General features: G+C 40.9%; 1 protein-coding gene across 1 annotated transcript in view; it reads right to left on the reverse strand.

The window, feature by feature from the left end:
• Positions 1-802: 802 nt before the first annotated feature.
• Positions 803-17,973, reverse strand: part of LOC137642877 (uncharacterized) — an 86,310-nt gene continuing 69,139 nt past the window's right edge. The window contains exons 6-7 of the mRNA XM_068375745.1: positions 1,304-1,396; positions 803-924 (exon numbers count right to left, since the gene is read on the reverse strand). Coding sequence (XP_068231846.1) covers positions 803-924; positions 1,304-1,396 — 215 coding nt within the window. The remainder of the gene's footprint in view (positions 925-1,303; positions 1,397-17,973) is intronic.

Genomic DNA, 17,973 nt, shown 5'->3' on the forward strand with positions numbered 1-17,973 from the left:
TGTCAGCCCCACCTGCTACCTTCTGACTAGCTTAACATTCTTGCCAGTCCTCAGCAGCTATTATTCAAAGTTCCCGAGACAACAATGAGTTAGCATACATCTATGCCTTTAAGGTACAAGAACAGCACCAGCATCAACAAAAGTAAGCAACTATCAGCACTAGTGCAAGCAAGTATCAGCACTAGCCGCACTAACCAGCACAATTTTCAGCAAGCTACAGAAATAGAAGCACCATCAGTTCTTGTCTTTTTTTTTTTCCACTACTTCACTGGCAATGTCATGTCAATGTATTGTCAGGGACAATCACCAACCATCAGCTTAAATTTTTTATCTACAGTAAGAGTAACAGCAGTATGTGGACAGTAGCAGGTGTAGTTACTGCTTCCAAGATTCATCTTGTTCATTCCCTCAGCCATCCATCTTGGCTCTTTTTCAAGTGGTATGTGAATGTTACACATGCTTTAAAACCCATTCTTATGTCCCATCCAATTTTAAACATGATTCCAGTTCAATCCTCGATCACAGTTCCTTAAAGACCCTTGTATTTATGCTCTTAATCCAAGAGATCCATTGTCCCTTTAGGTCCTCTTCAATTCCAGATCATATGTAGCTCAATTTTACCTCCCTATGATCTTGATATTTAATCTAGTTAAAATATTAGATTTGTAATTGCGCAAATATAATTCTAAAAAAAATTCTTACCTTATATTTTATCAAAAACAACTAATTTAACTAAATTGGGCCCCTACCAATACCTTTGCTCTACTCCATATTGGTCCAACAATATGAAAAATTCAACAATTTAACTACCAGAGATATAAAGAACCACAAAAGCATGCACTAATCTATCGGATATAACTAATGTTCTTTTTCTTTTACAAATGAACGGATGCGCCTGAAATTTGTAAGCAACACACAAATAAGCTATTTCGGCAAAAAAGGTTTGCATTGTAAAATAAATTCTTAATGTTGAAAATTGTACTTGATAAAATTAAACAGTTTCCTAATTAGTAGAAGCTACAAAACTGTTTTGGTGATTCCTCAACTGTAAAAATGTACTGTACCTAGCAGTAATAGAGCTGAATAAAGGTACCCGGCAATGAATAAAGACGGGCCTACGTACATTGTTTCCTACACCTAACTGTTCTTGCTCTCATTCTTGGACTCAGATTTATACACTAAGTTTCACAAGCCTCATCTAATCAAAATGATCATCGTACAGACATCACTGAAGGACACAAAACCAAGGATTTATCATGCCATGGTTACCATTAACAATAGTAAAATATAATACTGCACTTACAGTGAGAGCAGAGGACCGGTGTAAGGAAGTAGTATTGGGCTAGATTATGTTGACCAGAAGGGGAAGTGTGACCAGATCCACGTCGATTAGAAACTGGAAAAAAAAAGTGCAACTGTCATGATGTGTTATTAATATATTATCAAAATATATCAGACTTGGCATGTAATTCCTGAAAACGGGCAAATTTTTCTATTGAAATAAACCTACCATATACAGTAGCTGGTACCTCAGCCAAACTTGTCAAATAACTTGCCCCTAATCTCCTAATCTTTAAATTGAAAAGAAATGTAAGAGAACAATAAAACGAAATACAGAACTGGATATAACAGTGTAATAAAACTAAAATGTAACATGCATAACACTAAACCTTTTAAAAACCAGAATTTTAATGACAAAATTCATCATCTTTATACTCACCTGATGTCATATTGCTTCAACTGAAAGCTTGTCAATGTCTACTGCAAAATAAAAATATTCTATTCTCTATTCTTACAAAATGCCTCCTGCTCTGGAAACTATCACGCCCTCTGGCGGTTGATGGCAACCAACTAGTCAATGATACAACATAATACCTCCTAATTTTTAGTTCACAAAGTTGAAAACCAGATCAATAGTCTCTTGACATCACTGATCACTGAGGGAGGGGCCATGCATATGAACATCAGGAGAGTATAAAAGATTTAAATATCATTAACCCTTTTACCCCCAAAGGACGTACTGGTGCGTTTCACAAAACCCATCCCTTTACCCCCATGGACGTACCGGTACGTCCTTGCAAAAAAATGCTATAAAAAATTTTTTTTCATATTTTTGATAATTCTTTTAAAAAACTCAGGCATTTTCCAAGAGAATGAGACCAACCTGACCTCTCTATGACAAAAATTAAGGCTGTTAGAGCAATTTAAAAAAAATATACTGCAAAATGTGCTGGGAAAAAAATAACCCCTTGGGGGTTAAGGGTTGGACATTTCCAAAGAGCCTGGGGGTAAAAGGGTTAAAATTGTTTATGTTCATGAGAATCCCCTAATGATCATATTACTGTACTGATTCACGCACTGATGGAAGTGGGGTAATGAAGGAAAGAGATGGGATAGTACAAACCTACTTTAATAAATTTATCAATGACTAAAGGCTAGTTTGAAAGGTAACCAATCCTAACACCAAGTAAAGTTTGTAATCAGTTAAGTTTACTGGTTGAATTCCAGACCTATAACCACTATCTACCTTTTAAAACTAAAGTCTTATGCAGCATTATAAAAAAAACCTTGAACATCTTCATTGGAAAAAACACAGATATAGCTTAAACTACTATGCATATCAGACCTTATGACATACTGTTTTTCGCAAATATCTTTGAAACGAAAACTCGGATCAGCATGGTGCTTTGGCACAGAGTGTTTCACACACTCCGCTAATTTTTAACACTATTGTACACTGTCAAATGCGGCTAATTATGGCGTTTACTCCTGACTGTGAAGTCAAAAACCTGCGTGAGCTACTACACATTCGAACAGGTGAGGCGTGACGTATTTGTGACGTCTATCCACCCACTACCTCCACTCCTGGCTTCCCCTACTCCCTTTCCTCCCCTCTTACTGTAATTGTCCTTATCCCCCTACCTCTTTCTCCTCCATACCTCCCTTACCCCTTCCTCATCCCCCCCCCTCTCTCTCTCTCTCTCTCTCATAAGGGAATGGCTGTTACCTCTCTCATAAGGGAATGGCTGTTACCTCTCTCTCTCTCTCTCTTGAGGCTACACGGTTTATGAAGCCAGACACAAGTATGACGAATTAATGACAGATTAATAAAAATTATATGCCGAGTAAAGTTTGATCGTTTATGCAAACAATCGTAATCGATGTTTTTGCTTCTTTGACGGTTATACCGTATTTGGTAAGTGCAGAAGGTAACAGTGATGAGGAAGATGACCTGTTTGTCGAGAGTGATGAATATTAAAAGTAAAATATGTGGTCAGTTATTTATAGTATTAATCCAGCCATCATATACTCGCTGTCTATTTATGTCTGCAATGACTTTTTAACATATGGCAGCCTTTTACTAACATTAGAATAAATTATTCATATATTTATCACTTCAATTTCATTCTAAGTTTTTACTCTGCATTGGATTCCCACTTCAGTTCCACCCTTTTCCTTTCCATCTCTTACACGATTTCCTATAAATGACCAAGCGTCCGCTACATACTTCATCCCATCATACGTTCAACATAACCTATGGGTATTAGGGTCGCATACTCGTATAACTTTCAATGTTTGTATAATTGTCAAACAAACCTCATACAATAATTAAGCAACAACAAGTTGCGCTGGAACAGGAATCAGGGTCATACATAAAACACCCTACCATACTTAACATATATACATTCGAGTTATCCGCCATTATAAATAAGTCATATGTGAGCATAGCTTCATTTCTTCGTGTGCAGAGAGAGAGAGAGAGAGAGAGAGAGAGAGAGAGAGAGAGAGAGAGAGAGAGAGAGAGAGAGAGAGAGAGAGAGAGAGAAGGGGGATTGAGGGAGATGAAAGGGAGGTATGGAGGTGAAAGAGGGCGGGAATAGGGAGTAGGAGTAGGGTAGGAGGGAGGGAAAGGGAGGGATGGTGGTAGTAGGGGAAGGCAGGGGCGGAGTTAGTGGATGAATGGACGTCACAAATACGTCACGCCTCACCTGTTCGAATGTGTAAACGGCTCACGCAGGTTTTTGACTTCACAGTCAAGAGTAAACGCCATAATTAGCAGCATTTGACAATGCACAGTAATGTCAAAAATTAGCGGAGTGTGTGAAACAATCTTTGCCAAAGCACCATGCTGATCCGAGTTTTCGTTTCAAAGATATTTGCGAAAAACAGTATGTCATAGGGTCTGATATGCATAGTAAGTTTAAGCAAATAAATTAATATAATATAGTTGTTTACAACATATTACTCAATTACCAACAGCACTTTATGCCCTAAAAATTTATAATGAAACCAGGTTTCTTTTAGATAAAGCCTTGGAAAAACTGACTGTATAAACTACTGAGTCACTGTCAATACCCCTTTCCAAATATATTCCTCATGAACAAAAGTAGCTGAACTACCTCTTTGTAAATATGTTATTTTCCTTAGTAAAATAAATTTTTGAATATACTTACCCGATGATCATATAGCTGCATCCCTGCTGCCCGACAGAAAAAACCTACGGGAGGAATACGCCAGCGATCGCTATACAGGTGGGGGTGTACATCAACAGCGCCATCTGTCAAGTAGGTACTCAAGTACTCGATGTCAACAACGAACCAATTTTCTCCTCTGTCCCACTGGTTCTCTATTGGGGAGGAAGGGTGGGTCCTTTAATTTATGATCATCGGGTAAGTATATTCAAAAATTTATTTTACTAAGGAAAATAACATTTTTCAATATCAAACTTACCCGATGATCATATAGCTGATTCACACCCAGGGGGGTGGGTAGAGACCAGCATAACAAGTTGACATTATGAGCTAAGTATTCCGTATTTCATTTTAGCAGTTATTCAAAATAACAAGCATAAAATAAATAAGTACCTGGTAAGGAAGACGACTTGAACAATTACTCTGCCTTTTTAAGTACGTCTTCCTTACTGAGCCTCGCGATCCTCATAGGATGCTGAGCGACTCCTAGGAGCTGAAGTATGAAGGGTTGCAACCCATACTAAAGGTCCTCATCAAAACCTCTAATCTAGGCGCTTCTCAAGAAATGATTTTGACCACCCGCCAAATCAAGTAGGATGCGAAAGGCTTCTTAGCCTTCCGGACAACCCAAAAATATTTCAAGAGAAAGATTAAAAAGGTTCTGGAATTAGGGAATTGTAGTGGTGGAGCCCCCACCACTACTGCACTCGTTGCTACGAATGGTCCCAGAGTGTAGCAGTTCTCGTAAAGAGACTGGACATTCTCAAGATAAAAGACGCGAACACTGATTTGCTTTTCCAATAGGTTGCGTCGAATATATTTTGCAGAGATCTATTTTGTTTAAAGGTCACGGAAGTTGTGACAGCTCTAACTTCGTGTGTCCTTACCTTCAGCCAAGCTTGGTCTTCCTCATTCAGAAGGGCCCCTTCTGAATGAGCTTCTCGTATTAACAGTCTGATAAAAATAGGATAAAGAATTCTCTGACATAGGCAAAGATGAATTCTTAACTGAACACCATAAAGCTTCAGACGGGCCTCGTAAAGGTTTTAAAATAGAACTTAAGAGCTCTTACAGGACATAATACTCTTTCTAGTTCATTTCCAACCATACGATAAGTTTGGAATATCGAACGATATTGGTCAAGGCCGAGAAGGCAGCTCGTGTTTGGCTAGAAAACCAAGATGTAGAACATGTAGCCGTTTCGGATGAGAATCCGATGTTCTTGCTGAAGGCATGAATCCCACTGACTCTTTTAGCTGTGGTTAAGCATATCAGGAAAAGAGTCTTGAAGGTGAGATCTTTCAGGGAGGCTGATTGAAGTGGTTCGAACCTGTCTAACATAAGGAATCTTAGAACCACGTCTAAATTCCAACCAGGTGTAACCAAACGACGCTCCTTCGTGGTCTCAAAAGACTTAAGGAGGTCCTGTAGATCTTTATTGTTGGAAAGATCTAAGCCTCTGTGACGGAAGACTGATGCCAACATGCTTCTGTAACCCTTGATAGTGGGAGCTGAAAGAGATCGCTCTTTCCTCAGATATAAGAGGAAGTCAGCTATTTGAGTTACAGAGGTACTGGTCGAGGATACGGATACTGACTTGCACCAGTTTCGGAAGATTTCCCACTTCGATTGGTAGACTCTAAGGGTGGATGTTCTCCTTGCTCTAGCAATCGCTCTGGTTGCCTCCTTCGAAAAACCTCTAGTTCTCGAGAGTCTTTCGATACTCTGAAGGCAGTGAGACGAAGAGCGTGGAGGCCTTGGAGTACCTTCTTTACGCGTGGCAGACGTAGCAGGTCCACCCTTAGGGGAAGAGTTCTGGGAACGTCTACTAGCCATCGAAGTACCTCGGTAAGTTATTCTCTCGCGGGCCAGAGGGAAGCAACTAGTGTCAACTTTGTCCCTTCGTGAGAGGCGAACTTCTGCAGTACCTTGTTGACAATCTAGAACGGAGGGAATGCATATAGATCTAGATGAGACCAATTTAGTAGAAAGGCATCTAAAAGAACTACTGCTGGTTCCGGGATAGGTGAGCAAAGTATTGAGAGCCTCTTGGACATCGAGGTTGCGAAGAGATCTATGGTTGGCTGGCCCCAGGTGACCCAAAGTCTCTTGCATACATCCTTGTGGAGGGTCCAATATGTTGGAATTATTGTCCCTTCCTACTGAGACAATCTGCTAAGACATTCAAGTTGCCTTGGAAGAAACTTGTTACTAGTGAAAAGTCTAGACCTGTTGAACAGGAGAGGAGGTCACTTGCGAACTCGTACCATGTCAGAGAGTAGGTCCCTCCTTGCTAGGAGATGTACATCAAAGCAGGGAGTTGTCCGTGTTCACCTCCACTACTTTGCCTTGAAGGAGAGACCTGAAGCTTTCCAGGTCAGACGTACTGCCAGAAGCTTCTTGCAGTTGAAATGCATTGTCCTTTGACTCGAGTTCCATAATCCCGAGCATTCCCTACCGCCTAAGGTCGCACCCCAGCCTACGTCCGATGCGTCTGAGAAGAGAACGTGGTTGGGAGTCTGAACAGTCAGGGGAAGACCCTATCAAAGGTTGATAAAGTCCTTTCATCAAGTCAGACCAGACTTATCTTCCGGAAACCGGGATCGAGACCGCTTCTAGCGTCTTGTCCTTTTCCAGTGAAGAGCTAGATGAAACCGAAGAGGACGGAGGTGTAGTCTTCCAAGTGACACCAATTGAACCACGGATGACAGTGTCCTAACCAGACTCATCCACAGCCTGACAGGGCCGTGTTCCTTCTTCAGCATCTTCTGGATGGATAGCAGGGCTGGGGGTTGATCGTCTTGTTCAGCCATGTCCTCATCAGAGGGTTCCTCATCCGAAACTGATGAGGAAACGGCAACGGAGTGGGCAACGTCTGACTCGCTGAATCCGGTCGCACTGGTGGATGCGTGACGGAGCCGGACACAAGATCATGGTACTGCTGCACAGTCTGTGAACTGTCAACCATGGGGAAGCGAGGAAGTACAGCGACAACCCGAAACTGTCTAGACTGTCTGGGTTGTGCAGACAACCCCTTATCGGGTTGCTGAGGTTGCTGCACTGCGTCACAACAAGTCACCTCTGCTGGTTGTTGAACGTCTTCCCAGTGACACACTGAACGTCCACAACCACCTCCGAGAGTCGCTTAACGTCAACGTGCGACTGGCAACCCACACTGGGTCGCACCGGTGGAGGAACCATCTCAACTGGCGGACGTGAGTAGGATACCTCAGCGTCAACAGGGCGTACAACCAACCGGTAGGAAGGTTGTTGGCAAGAAGGTTCTTCTCCGTAAAAAATCCTCTATCAAGGACTAAGCTTGGACTGCATGTCTTGCAACAAAGCCCAAGGTCAATGGGAGCAGGTGTGGCAACAGACGGGGTTAGCGACTGAAGCGGAACCCTTTACCCTCCCTGGAAGCATGTTATGCTTTAATTAAAGTCCATAGGAGGCTAAGCAGCTTAAGGCTCCTCTCCAAATGACAGAGTCCTCAAGGGAATATCAGAAGGAGGGAGAACAGCACTTTCTCATCTACAGGAACCATGTCCGAGAAAAGCTAGGTTATCTCAGTGAGGGTTACACTGGTGCATAAGCAGCAGACCAGAAGGCAACGTTATGAAACTGCTTGACAGTCTGTGAACTGTCAAAAACTGAACTGTCAACCCCAACAGGTGCGTGAGGACATACAGCACTGGTGTATTAGTAGCACACCAGAAGGCAACGTCATGTAACTGTTTGACAGTCTGTGAGTTGGCAACAACCAAAGCTGTGTGGGGAAGCCTCAACTCCTGACTGACTAGTTTGCTGCGGGCGAGTGGCGGTAACCACAGTGTGTTGCGGAGGCTGACACACCGTGTCAAAACACGGCAGCTTGTGGTAGCTCACGCACGGCAACGGAGTGCTCCGTGTGTCTGTGGGAGTCAGCATGCGTCTGGCAGGGTCGACTGCGCATGGGTGGAGGAGCTCTCACAACAAGAGTGTGGGAGCAGGCAGCCATGCCGGGCGCACAACCGTGGCAGGCTGTAGGCCAACGGGTGCATCGTCAACCTTCTCCGCAGTCGGAGTGTGGGAGCTGGCAACAACAAAAGCGGAGTGCTGGTGCGTGGGAGGGACTACCGTGGGTTGCGGAGCATGCCGCATTGCGGCAAAACACGGCAGCTTGACAGCACCTTCCCACTGCTGATGCGGTAGCTCACGCATGTCAACGGAGGGTGCAGCATGAACATGCGTCTGGCAGGATCGACTGCGCATCGGTGGTGGAGCTCTCACAGGTGGAGTGTGGGAGCAGGCAGCCGCAGTATCTGCTGAGCGCACAACCGTGGCAGGTTGTAGGTTAACAGGTGCAGTGTCAACCTTCTCAGCACGATACTCCTGCATGAAGGAAGCAAGCTGAGACTGCATATCTGCAGCATGGACCACTAGGGTCTATAAAAGACGGCAACAAACGGAGCTACTGTCCGTTGTGACTGAGGGTCTAAAACAGCTGGTGCGGCAACAGACGGAGTTACTGCCTGTTGCGGTACCACCTTGCCTCTCTCGGAAGGTGTGCAGTCGTCGGATGACTGCAGGGAGTCCGAACAGACCCAGTGGCTACACCTAGGCCGTTGGACTTGCGCGGAAGGGACCGACTTGCACTTAAAAAAGCTGCAAGATTTGGTCCATGGTTTCTGCGAGAAACCTCTTCCGCAGACGAGGAATAAATGGGCTCTCTCGTCTTTGTGTGGGTGGGGTGATCACGTCGGCAACGTGTGTAGATACACCCGAAACCACGGAGGGAAACGTCTGTTCGTCGATCAAGGCCTGTGGAACCCATAAGTCCTTCGACATTACTTCTCCCCTGGGCTTGGGAGCTTGTAAGAGGTATCGGACTAGGTGAACCACTGGCACGAACAGACGAACCCTCGAACGCAACACTGTAACACTTTGCGCATATCACTTTATCACTTTTGATTTTCTGTTAGCACTTATTTCACTGAAATCGAAACTTTAACTGATTTCTATCTGAAACACGCAATCCTATCCTTCATTAAAAGGTAGTAATTGCGAAAACAGTTTACAATGCAACAGAAAAACATAATTAAAGATAAAGAATTCAGTGGCTGGAAAAGAGACTAAACACTAGATCAAATAAACTACGTTTAAAATCTCTCACCGCATAAAGCCTGGGAATAAGAATAAAACTCTAGAAACGTTTTACCTTCTTCCCCTACAGCGACTAGGGAGAAGAGTAAAAAACGAGAACAACGTTACCCGCTTGAACGAAACGTTTATCCTCCTCTCTCTCCCTCCGTCTCTATCTCTCTCTCTCTTCTCTCTTGACTTAGAACCTGAGAGAAGAGCCCAATTATATATCGTTAAAACATATTATTTGCTAAAGGAAAAAACTGAAAGGTTTCCCAAATAAAAAGTTCCTTTATTTAGAATTTAAACCATTTAAGCTAAGAAAGAATGAACGAAACGCTAGAATTGGTTAACTCTTACTGCAACGTGAAACCGTGAAATACTCTCTCTCTATCGTAACGATAGAGCGCATGTTGAACGTTCTGAACGTCAACAACTGCGGAGACAAAACTAAACGTTAGTTCATCTTTGAAAACAGTACGAGACTATCAAAGAAATTCTTTCAAAAACATTAAAAAAGGTATAAATTCTTAAAAGGTAAATACGATATGACGGGCTCAAAGTTAATTAACTTCGGTTCCAAGTAAGGACCGCCTACTATTAGGAAAGGTCGCATATAAACAAACATAAAAATTAATTTTATAAGTTTATAATAAATGGAAAGTTAATCGAAGAGGCCTATAAAGGCGGAGAGTTATAAAATAAATAGATCTATAACTTGTTAAGCAAAATTACCAAAAACCTAAACACACTTCCGTCTAAGGGAAGGGTCGGCCATTTAAAAGTGAAAGAGAGTTCATACTCTCTTCGTCACCATAATTAAATCTATCCAAAATGAGTTCAAGTTTTGAAATGAAGATAAAACCCCTGCATAGCGAAAGCTCAAAACTGGAATAGTGTACTTCACCAAATAGTTGTGAAAACAAATCCAGTTAGTAACAGCGTATTTAGTAGGTCTTGCCTGTGGCACGACAGAGGGAAAATTGGTTCGTTGTTGACATCGAGTACTTGAGTACCTACTTGACAGATGGCGCTGTTGATGTACACCCCCACCTGTATAGCGATCGCTGGCGTATTCCTCCCGTAGGTTTTTTCTGTCGGGCAGCAGGGATGCAGCTATATGATCATCGGGTAAGTTTGATATTGAAAACTAAACCTTCAAGTCCTTCCTCTGAATTGAATCTAACCGAGAATGTGACCTCGTCACTGAACTCTTAATTAGAAACAAATTGCCATTTTAGGAAAGATGACTTCGGCAAGTTTAAATTCACAAACTAATCAAGAACTATTACTTGTACAACTTGAAAAGCTCTCTTTCCTTCCAAAAAGAGATTGTTGCACATAGAGTTTAACATATGGTGTTAAAATTACTGGTTCTGAAATAAGATACGGAGATAACATCAACTTGCACCTCAAAATCTCATTATGGAAAACAAACTAGTCTATATGATTCTAAGGTTATCAGCCAATTTGTTAATGATAAAAATAAAATGGTTATGTCTGAAAGATCTTAAAAAAAAAAATTTTTTCTTAATCCATTCTGACAACTGTAAGGGTTTTAAAAATTAAATGACAAAATACAATCTCACCCAAGAAAAATATATGAAATACCAAGGTGCAGTTTGGGCATGCTCTTCGCACTCCCCCAGAGAGATTAGTTCACCAAATGTTCAGCTGGGCTCCACAAGGCACTAAAAGAGTTGGAAGACCAGAGCCTACATTGCTGAGGACTATGAAGTGCGAAGTAAGAGATGATGAATGTAGAAATATTGAATTAAAAGCTCAAGATCGAGACGACTGGCGAAATCTAACCAAGGCAATTTGAGTCAATAGGCGTAGGAGGAGACAATGATGATGATGACCAAGGTACAGTACTTGATAAGACTAACATCTCATGTACAGTCTAAGCATCTATAGCCATGGGCAATTACTTCTAACAGAAACCAAAATTTCAACAAATAGCCTATTATGTAAATAAGCAATCATGACTAATACCTTGTAAGTGATATGAGATTTGCGACATACAGCCTGATAATGGAACTGTAGAAACTAGAGTATTGTTCTAACTGCTGAATCTCATCTTAATTTGTTGAAAAAAACCTGAGTTTTATCAAATTTCTTATTTCTGATCAAGATAGTAATCTCTGGCACCATCGTTCAATTAGTTCTTTATATGCATGTTGCATAAGATTTTTCATAATTCTGACCATCATTTGCATTCGGATCATCCAGACTGTACTGTTGTGTATGAAGTTAATCATGAAAGTCATGTCTTCTCCATTACAAGGCTCAATATTAGACAGTAGTCTAAAAGTTTTATTCCAGCTGTGCCCAGATTGTGGAATGATCTTCCTAATCAGGCAGTTTAATTGATGGAAATTCAGAAGTTCGATCTTGTAGTCATTTTTTTTTTTTTTATGAACAAGCTGACATGAATCTCTTTTCATAGTTTATATATGACAATCAATTTTCTTATGTAGTTTATTTCATTATTTCCTTTCCTCACTGAGTTATTTTACCCTGTTGGAGCCCTTGGGCTCACAGCATCCTGCTTTTCATACTAGAATTGTAAATTAGCTGCTAGTAGTAGTAGTAGTAGTAGTAGTAGTATGATTGCAGCGAAGCTGGATTCTCGGCTGTTACAATAACAAGGAATCAGTAGTTACCGGAAGGCAGAGGGGGAAGCCCTACGAGTCATCGGCTGATCTAGTAGCCACTTTGAGCTTCACCTAAGGCTTGTGGGGTGGATGAGGAAGGAATAATAACTGAAAAGTCTTAAAGGACTCAAGATTATATAGCTAGGAAAAACACAAAATACTGATAAGATTTGTGATTTGTTCCTACACAAATACAAACCTCAGTCCATTCAATAGGAGACTTATCCTTAAGTGGGAGAAAGTCCCTACCACCAAAGTGGCTGGCTAAAATCCCGAAGCTAAGCTCTCAGACCACTTGGAGCAGAGAGATAACTCCATGCTCCTATTTTTAGGCTATAGGCTAAGTGTTGTCTAAAGACAGCCTTTCATAGAATAACTTGTATCCTACTGTATCTGTAATGAATGGGAATAATAAGTTGTTGGGTTTACATTACTACCCATTCTTCCCCTTGTCAGATGGAATACACACTTTTATTTTACTTACAATAGAAAATAGGCTAGTTAGGGGAGCTTATGGGGGATAGGTTTGCTTATTAGTAGAGCACAGGTCTTAAAACTGGTGATGGTTCCAGGGAGAAACTCTTCATAAAACTGTCTGTTGTGGGAGGTGGGCTTTAGAATCTATATATGCGTGCACTTCCCCAGTGGCGCATGACCTTACTGGAATAATGTCCAATATTTCTGTTGCCCTTAACAAATCTAAAAACAATATAGTGAGACTGGTCGTAATATCGCGTGCTAGCCGTAGCAATTGTTCCATAATGGCAGAGTGCATGCCCTAGCGCTCTTTTGTCATCTGCCGATACCATACTAGTTGCGTGCTTAGCAGCAGTAGGTAATGGCATGGGCTGGCAAGCCAATGCATGCAATAAGTTTTATGGGCTCTGATGCACCAGGAGAAAGACCAAAGTCTTGTGTGACACCAGGAGAAAAACCAAAGTCTTGCGCTTATCAACTAACACCAAGGTCACATGGGAGTTTATGAATAGGTGGGTGTTCAAACTCTGGCACGCATGTGAGCAACCATATATAAGATCCCATTCATCGGATCTAGCGTTCAAGGAGCATCGGCGAAACACAGAAGTTTGTAATCCTGTTCGCGCTGATGCACGCAGGAATAGGAGAAAGACTCAAGTCTTGTGGATGTTCTCTAAAAGCAAGTTCTCTTGGGTACTGGTTGGCACGCAGAGGAGAGGATATGTGTGAGTTGCAGTTTATTTCCTGGGTATCTTTGGATAATGCGTCATTTGTAAATGTTGATGCCCTTACCATGACGAGCTGTGCCTTTGTGGCTATTATGCAGGATGCTGTTTGCATTTCTGATATATACCAACAATTGAGGTGGCGAGAAAACCCCAGAAGCGTGAGCACACACAGTGAGGTACTCAACAGGATGACAATTAAATTCGTCATCAGATGACCTTAATTTTAATCTCTTCCATTATCAGACGACATCAATTTACATCTCTTATATTATCAGACAAAGTCAATTTATACTGTATCTCTTCCATTATCAGACAAAGTCAATTTACATCTCTTCCATTATCAGAAGATGTCAATTTACATCTCTTCCATTATCAGATGACGTCAATTTACATCTCTTCCATTATCAGACGATGTCAATTTACATCTCTTCCATTCATGTGATGAATTATCTAGCGGAGAACAAGGTTCTTCCGTAACTTCCTTGGAACTTTGGGCAAAGGGAAGGACAACCTTCTTACATCCTACATCCAGAAGGACTGACAGGTCCAGAGAAGGGTTGTATCAGGACATCAAGATCCTAACACACAAAGGCAGCGACTGCAGGTACAACTAGAGCAGCCACACCTTTACGTTAGCTGTAAGAGTATCATGGCCATAATTTCCTCTGGGTGTCGTCACCAGGGTCAACATCTGGAAAGGAAGAGGTCAACCGACTTCATAGACTTCAAGAAAGACGAAAAAGGTGAGGAGTCACATTTAGACTTTTTCCTTCTCCTGCCATAAGCCTTTGACTAGGAGGACAGTACTATCCTTACGTTAACGCATCTAGCAGCTGATAAAAATATGTTAAAATTCTAAATTGAAACAGGCTCACTGCCAATCAAAACATGAACCTTTAGCTTCTTAGAGTTTATATAAAAAATAACTTTTAGTAAATATTCACGCTATAGTCAAAGTTAAAAAGGTTGGACATGATCACACACAAACAGAATAATGTGCTGCTGGCCGAATATTTTTACGTTACACAAAGCCGGGAAAATTTTTAATCGCATTGTGATTTATTAGTTCCAGTGAACTACAGAAAATTGATTCAAATCGGAGAGAATTCTTATTTAGAAACTGCTAAATGATAAACTGAAAAGGAGGAGGTAATGTCTATCACTGATTAATTACTTGCCATCAACTGCCAGATGATGTGGTTTCCAGAGGGGGAGGCATTTTAAAAGAGAACTACTTTTTTTTCTCATTGTGGGGTATACATCTACACAGCTTCCAGTAGAAGCAATATGAAAATTGGGAAGTTTCATAAAAATAACTAGAAAATAATGAATTACTCTCTTCTAACCATGAATAGAACTAAATGCTCTGGCGAGATATAACTTTTACTTGTACATTCCAAAAAAATATAGCATATGTTAACTTGTTACATTTTATTCTTTTACACATAATTTGTTCATTGATCCCATTTCCTCATTTTTATATTGCTTCAAATGAATTTATTCCACAATTAAGGGTCAGAAAATCATGGATTACATGAAGACCTGAACCTGATGGAAATTCAGACAAAACTGAATGATTGACTCAAAAGATACCAGGCATAGTTAAATAATAAAAATAAAAAACAGCATAAGGCACATGAGTGGAGAAAACTTATTTCACTTCTTAGCCTATGGAAGGAAAACCTGACGTTAAAACATTTTTTATGGTAATTCAATAATTAACTTATTTGAACAATGTGCCATGTATGTATTATCTCACTTATTTATATGAGAAAATGTTAGACATATATTTCAATTAACACACTACTCTAAGCATGCACATCATTTCTATCTCCTCTTTCATATGGTGGTAATCAATCGACATTTTAAAAGTGTCAAGTTTCAGTTTCATCAGATGCTCACTAGAACGCCAGCTGGGCAAGCCCAAAACCCCAATGTGGTACTCAGCCACAGCAGTAGCCTCTCCAGTAAATAGCTTAAACTCACAGTTCCAAGCTTGGAATCTGCTGCCATGCAAATGCTAGGCGATTACGTTACCACTGTACTAGGCAGGAGGCTAGTAAACATAATTTTATTAAAGATGTTTCCACCCTCATAAACAGTGCTATGATGAAATCTAGCCTAAACACCATCCAGGGCATCTAGAAAATGTGTATTATTGCACAGTTAGTATTGTCTTAATTTTAACCTTTTAGTACAGCTTTTGTGTCAATTAGACCATTTCTGTATGTATACAGAAATGGTCTAATTGTGTTATTAAGGAGGAAGCACATTTTTGTGGACCTGAAACTCCTGGGTATTTATCACATAACTGAGCGGTGTTAAGGAAGTACTGTACTGTATATGCTTTAAAGAACATCATCATCCATAAAGTATTCAACTGAGGTGCCATAATCTTATGATTCCCAGTAATAGGAAAATTTTTTTAGCTACTCTCTTGACTATCGATCTCTTTTCACTAACTGTTGCCTCCAATGCTGTGGGATGTAAAGGGCTTTACTATAAGTAAAATATTATTATTATTATTATTATTATATTTACTTGCTAAGCTACAACCCTAGTTGGAAAAGCAGGATGCTATAAGCCCAAGTGCTTATAGTGTATGCCATTTTGTAGAAAATTAATTATCAAGTTGACAGTTCACTAAATATCAAATGAGGGATTGAACCCCTAGTTACCAGTGCAATAATTGTTTTCCCTTTTTCTTCAAGACTTAAAAGATCTTCCTTAGCATTATTGGTCTTAGTATAAGTGTGGATGTTATGCAGCTAAATGGAATTAGGGAATATACTACTGTAAAGAGATAACAATGTTCTTTCTGTGAGGCCTTGACAATTATCTTCTTCCAAATAATACTTTCAAGTCACCAAAATCAATCAGCAATCTCCAGCAAAGATCCAGACTATCTTACAAGAATTAATTTTGTTCTTACTTTTTTTGCCAACAAATAGTCTAACTAGATCACTGATTTAACACTTTAAAGACTTAAGGATTGGGTGAATTAAAAACATTAAACTTTCTAAAAAAATTTCTGCAAGGACTTATTTCCTATACTTGATATGCATTATTCTGTAGGCCCTGCATTCAGGGAAGGGGCTATGTGGGTTATTCATAAAATACCCATTGGTAAAAAGACCATGAACAATTCAAAAGCAGGATAACATTACTTTATCAATATAACAAATTTGGAAACAATTTGTATTTTTTCTGACATACAAACCTGGAGCTATTTATAGGGTATTACTTACGGCAATGCTGAAAACTAGCCAAGACAATTTTAGTGAGGGATAACTATCCCCATCCGCTATTTAGCAGAAGGGGGTTGGGGTAGACTAGCTACCCCGCTCACTCACACTTGTCGGTTGAGTAACCACTTTTGCTTTCTGGCAGGACTTCTATGGGACCGGGTGGTGGGCCAATTTGTATAAATAGCTCCAGGTTTGTATGTTAGGAAAATTACCAATTGTTTCCAAATTTGTTATTTGTTCCAACACAGATACAAACCCTCCGCTATTTATAGGGTGACTTACTCTTAGGAGGGAGGAAGCCCCGCCAACTGGCCTTGATTATGACCCGGGGTTCTCTCTAATTGATTTTAATCTAATTAGTAGGAACCCTAACCTCACTAAAATCAAAGTAGTTACAAGGTAACACAATGATAGCGGCCTGTCGAAGCTTGTGTGAGAGAGACTAGTGGCTTGTCTTTACGTAGGAACTTCAAGATAAGTACGAGTTCTAAGACATATCCAATACCCTCCCTCAAGAGGTATTAGTGATGTAACAAAGTACAGTATGTGTTAATACTTAGGATGCACAAGGGAAATGAATCTTACCTGCAGAGGGGTGAGGTCAGCTATGCTGCGGTCTTACGGAGCTGTTTCACCAGGGGGGGAGAAGGTGAAAGAAGGAAGGGAGCCAGACATTCTTTTCATTCACCCCAGACTAACCTGGGTAACCTCAGCCCTCAACCCTCTGCTACTTGTCCATCAAGGAGCTTGAGGCATTAGATCACTTGTTGTGCAGCCACCACAGGCCCAATGGGAAAGGTTTTCATGCTCCTGTGGGTTACGTCTTTCAGGTAGTGGGCTGTGAAGGTCGTTTGGTGCTTCCACAAGCCCACTTGCATTACCTGTGCCACAGAAAAATTTTTCTTGAACGCCAAAGACGTTGCAATGACAGGTCGGTTGGACAGAGGATGGTCTTGATTGTGAGCGTATTCAATTACTTTCCTTATCCAAGAGGAAATAGTATTTCTCGTGACCCTCCTCTTGACCTTCCCCGTGCTAACAAAAAGTGCCTGTACACGGGGGCGAGCTTTTGTTGTTCTTTTTAAGTAACACCTCAGACTCCTTACTGGACAAAGTAACAGTTGGTCTGGATCTTCGGTTATGGAACGAAGACTCTCTATCCGAAATGGGCCAAACTTGGAGTCCGGCACACCTGGATTTTGAGTCTTAACTACAAACTCAGGGACGTAGTTGAGGATTGCTTCCCCCCATCTCCTAGAGTGGGAGACAT

The sequence above is a fragment of the Palaemon carinicauda genome, chromosome 6, assembly GCF_036898095.1.
Source record: "Palaemon carinicauda isolate YSFRI2023 chromosome 6, ASM3689809v2, whole genome shotgun sequence".
NCBI classification, from domain to species: domain Eukaryota; kingdom Metazoa; phylum Arthropoda; class Malacostraca; order Decapoda; family Palaemonidae; genus Palaemon; species Palaemon carinicauda.